General features: G+C 51.7%; 1 protein-coding gene and 1 pseudogene across 1 annotated transcript in view; one reads left to right on the top strand and one right to left on the bottom strand.

Annotated features, from left to right (window-relative positions):
* The window catches only part of LOC102380072, a 92269-nt pseudogene that overhangs the window by 60889 nt on the left and 28375 nt on the right, over positions 1–3005 (bottom strand).
* LOC112548746 (zinc finger protein 271-like) overlaps positions 968–3005 on the top strand; it is a 5417-nt gene continuing 3379 nt past the window's right edge. The window contains exons 1-2 of the mRNA XM_025195355.1: positions 968–1019; positions 1622–1741. Of these exons, the coding sequence (XP_025051140.1) occupies positions 986–1019; positions 1622–1741 (154 nt within the window). The 5' untranslated portion in view covers positions 968–985. The remainder of the gene's footprint in view (positions 1020–1621; positions 1742–3005) is intronic.

The following is a 3005-nucleotide window of genomic DNA, read 5'->3' as shown; positions in this document are numbered from 1 at the left end:
CCCCCAGGGGCCCCCCGGCAGGGGCCTCCCCAGCTGATCCCAGCAAGTCCTCTCCCGCCTGCCTAGGACTGGGGAGCACAGAGGGTCTCTGCAGTCGATGCCAGCAGGGTCCCCCCAGCCCATCAGTTTGGCAGGAGTGAGCAGCACACCTGGCTGCTGATTATCTGTGTTAGTGTGAGGGGAGGCAGAAGCCGGGATGGATTTGCAGCTTACAAATGAGCTGAATCAGAGGCACAGCACAGGTTTTTTCGATTCCACAGTCATTTGATCAGTTTGAATTGAAGGGTGTGCACAGACCAGACTATTAAATAGAGAGAGTCTTTTGAATACCAAGTGCAGAGGGGCACCGTGGTGGGACGGGGGACAGTGCTGCGAGAGGGGATGTAAGTAAATACCCCCCCCCCACAACGGGGAATCCGGTTAATCGGAGAAGACTGCACAGTCCCTGTGTGGACCGTGCGTAACACAACCCAGCCTGCAGATGATTTCTGGTTGCACAACTACATGTTCAGGTTTGTGCTGAAGTGTTTGGTCTAAGGACAGCTGCTCTGAGGTCAGCACTGGGAAGTCCAGGGAGGTGAAAGTGTCCTGGCACAAGGCTTTGTCTCTTCCTGGACCAGATGCCACGGGGCAGTGGGAGGGATTGTGGGGCACAAGCAGGGGTAGGGAGGCTATGGGTTGGGAGTGATTTTTTTCTTTTATGAGAGAATTTGCAATTTTTAAACAGAGAAAACCAGAATCCCTGCATATCACGTGTCAGCTGAGTAGCGTATCCCGGTCTGTCCTGGCTAAGCGTGCAAAGCGCTGTAGTGCAGAGTGAGTGCAGACAGGGCCGTGGGGGCTGGGGGCAGCGGGGCAGGAGACACTGATGCTGTAACGCTTGTGCCTGCAGCTCCGGGAGGTGTTTGAGGACGTGGCAGTGTATTTCACACGGGAGGAGTGGGAGCTGCTGGAAGAGGAAGACAAGGGGCTTTACCAGGACCAGATGCTGAGGAACTACCAAGCCCTCGTTTCCCTGGGTAAAGCTCTGGTTCGTGCCTTGCCCTGGAGCCATGTGAGCTCTGAAGTGGTGTTGTCTTCTCCCTGCTTCTAACAGTGTCATCCTCATGAACGTTTGGCTGGTGGCTTAAATCCCTTTGCTCCCCTCTGCTCTGTCCATGAGTAGACTTCTGCTATCTCATACTCGCATATATTCCTCCTCCATTTGATCCAGCCGCCTTCCCTGGAGTCTTCCCCCTTGATAACAGGATTTCCCTTTGCCTTCTCACCATGATCATATCATTTGCCATTCATTGTGCCTCAAAGTGCATTAACAGCTGTTGCTTGTGCAGTTATTCTGATTTCCTCCCTGTCTTGCAAGTGTCCTGTCCAAACTCATTTCCACTCATTTGCCTGGAATTGCACTGGTGTTTGCTTCCTATGGCCATATGTCCACTACCTGATTGAAAAGGACCATCCTCTTCCCCCTGCTATGCCTTACCTTTCATCCTAAATGTCTGTCTTCCCTTGTCCTTCAAGTCCTTAGTATAATCCTTGAGTTCATTATCTCCATTCCCCAAATTTCAGTTGCTTATTCTGCATCCAGTACCAATGGTTAAACTCTCTTTAACCACTGCCCAAGCAGGATATCGAGGCCCTGCTCCTGACTTGATCTGCCGCATCCAGCGAGGACAGGTGGAGCTCTGGGTCCGTGATGATGAGGACCGTGGGGAAATGCGGAAGTCGGAGGATGTGCTGCCAGGTGAGTTGTGGCTGCCCCCTCCACCCGACTCCCCTCCCACAAATGCTCCATGCCCAGGGTGAAAGGGAGCCTGGAAACTGCAGACCTGCCCTGTGCTGCCATTTCAGGGTGCTGACCTCAAATAGCTTATGCTGTCACGTGTGCAGATGGGTGTTGTTCCACCCCCTGAAAGTCAAACCGTGGAAACTGTTACCAACAGGATTGTTTTTGTCAAAGACCCCCAGTGTTTGACATGGCCCCTTGCTGGTATAATATCAAGTAAACCTTAATAGTAATTATTGCACGTTTCATCCCTGTAATACGACCTGACAAGTGGCTCCATTAGGCATTATAGCAGCGACCTTTGGTGGTGCCAAACTTGCGTCCTTCACTGGGTGTGGGAGATGTTTCTTTCTGGTTTTCCTGCTGTTCAAGTACAAATGCACGACAGCCCCCGAACCCCCCAGAGTAAGAGCATGCACACAACACCCACTTCCTTTGTTTGTCCGCTGCGTCAATAACTTTCTCAGCCCAAATTGCCTAGTCCCCAAGTTCCTTACCAACCGGACAGTTTTTCTCCAGCGATAATTATGGCTAAGTCTTTTAATCTCTTCCAGTATTCAAATGATGGTATTCTTTAATATTTAAGACAGCTTTCTGGATCAGACAAACATCCCATGATCAGGGTTTTTGGGGACCAGACATGTTCTCGGGAATCATGCCCCTTCTATATAATGGGCAACGCTTTCCTTGTTGTTTCAAAAGGATTGCTTGGTGCCACGGGAGCACTCCCAGTGCCCCTCTGCCCTGCAAGATGCTGGAGAGATGCTAAGGGTCAAAAGGAAATGAAGAAAAGGATGAGAATACAAACAAATGGTCAATCCACCCTTCTCAATCTTTGGCGTGACTGATATTTTTGAGGCCCAGGAGGCCATGCTCCAGGGATGTACCATTTGGTTGTTGTACAAGAGAGAGGCTGGGGTTGTCCCTGGTGTCTCCTGGTCCGGTTGACCTGGAACACCGGATGTGTGTAATCCTGGTCTCCGGCTGAATGGAGTGGGTTGGTGGGGTGGGTGGGATTCAGAAGATTTCATGTTGTGGGGGGAAGTGAATCCCCCACTGCTTTCACCAGAACCTCCCCTGTCCCGCTTCTTCTCTGGGGCCCCGAGTGTCACAAACCCAAGGCTCAGCCCAGAGTCCGTGTGTGGGTTCGTGCCAAGGCCCTTGTCCCAGTGCAGCTGTCTGTGATGTGGAGGCTGCCTGGGATTCATTAGCAGAGGAAAGC

The sequence above is a fragment of the Alligator sinensis genome, unplaced genomic scaffold, assembly GCF_000455745.1.
Source record: "Alligator sinensis unplaced genomic scaffold, ASM45574v1 scaffold945_1, whole genome shotgun sequence".
NCBI classification, from domain to species: Eukaryota; Metazoa; Chordata; order Crocodylia; family Alligatoridae; genus Alligator; species Alligator sinensis.
This window is presented reverse-complemented; position numbering and strand designations above follow the sequence as displayed.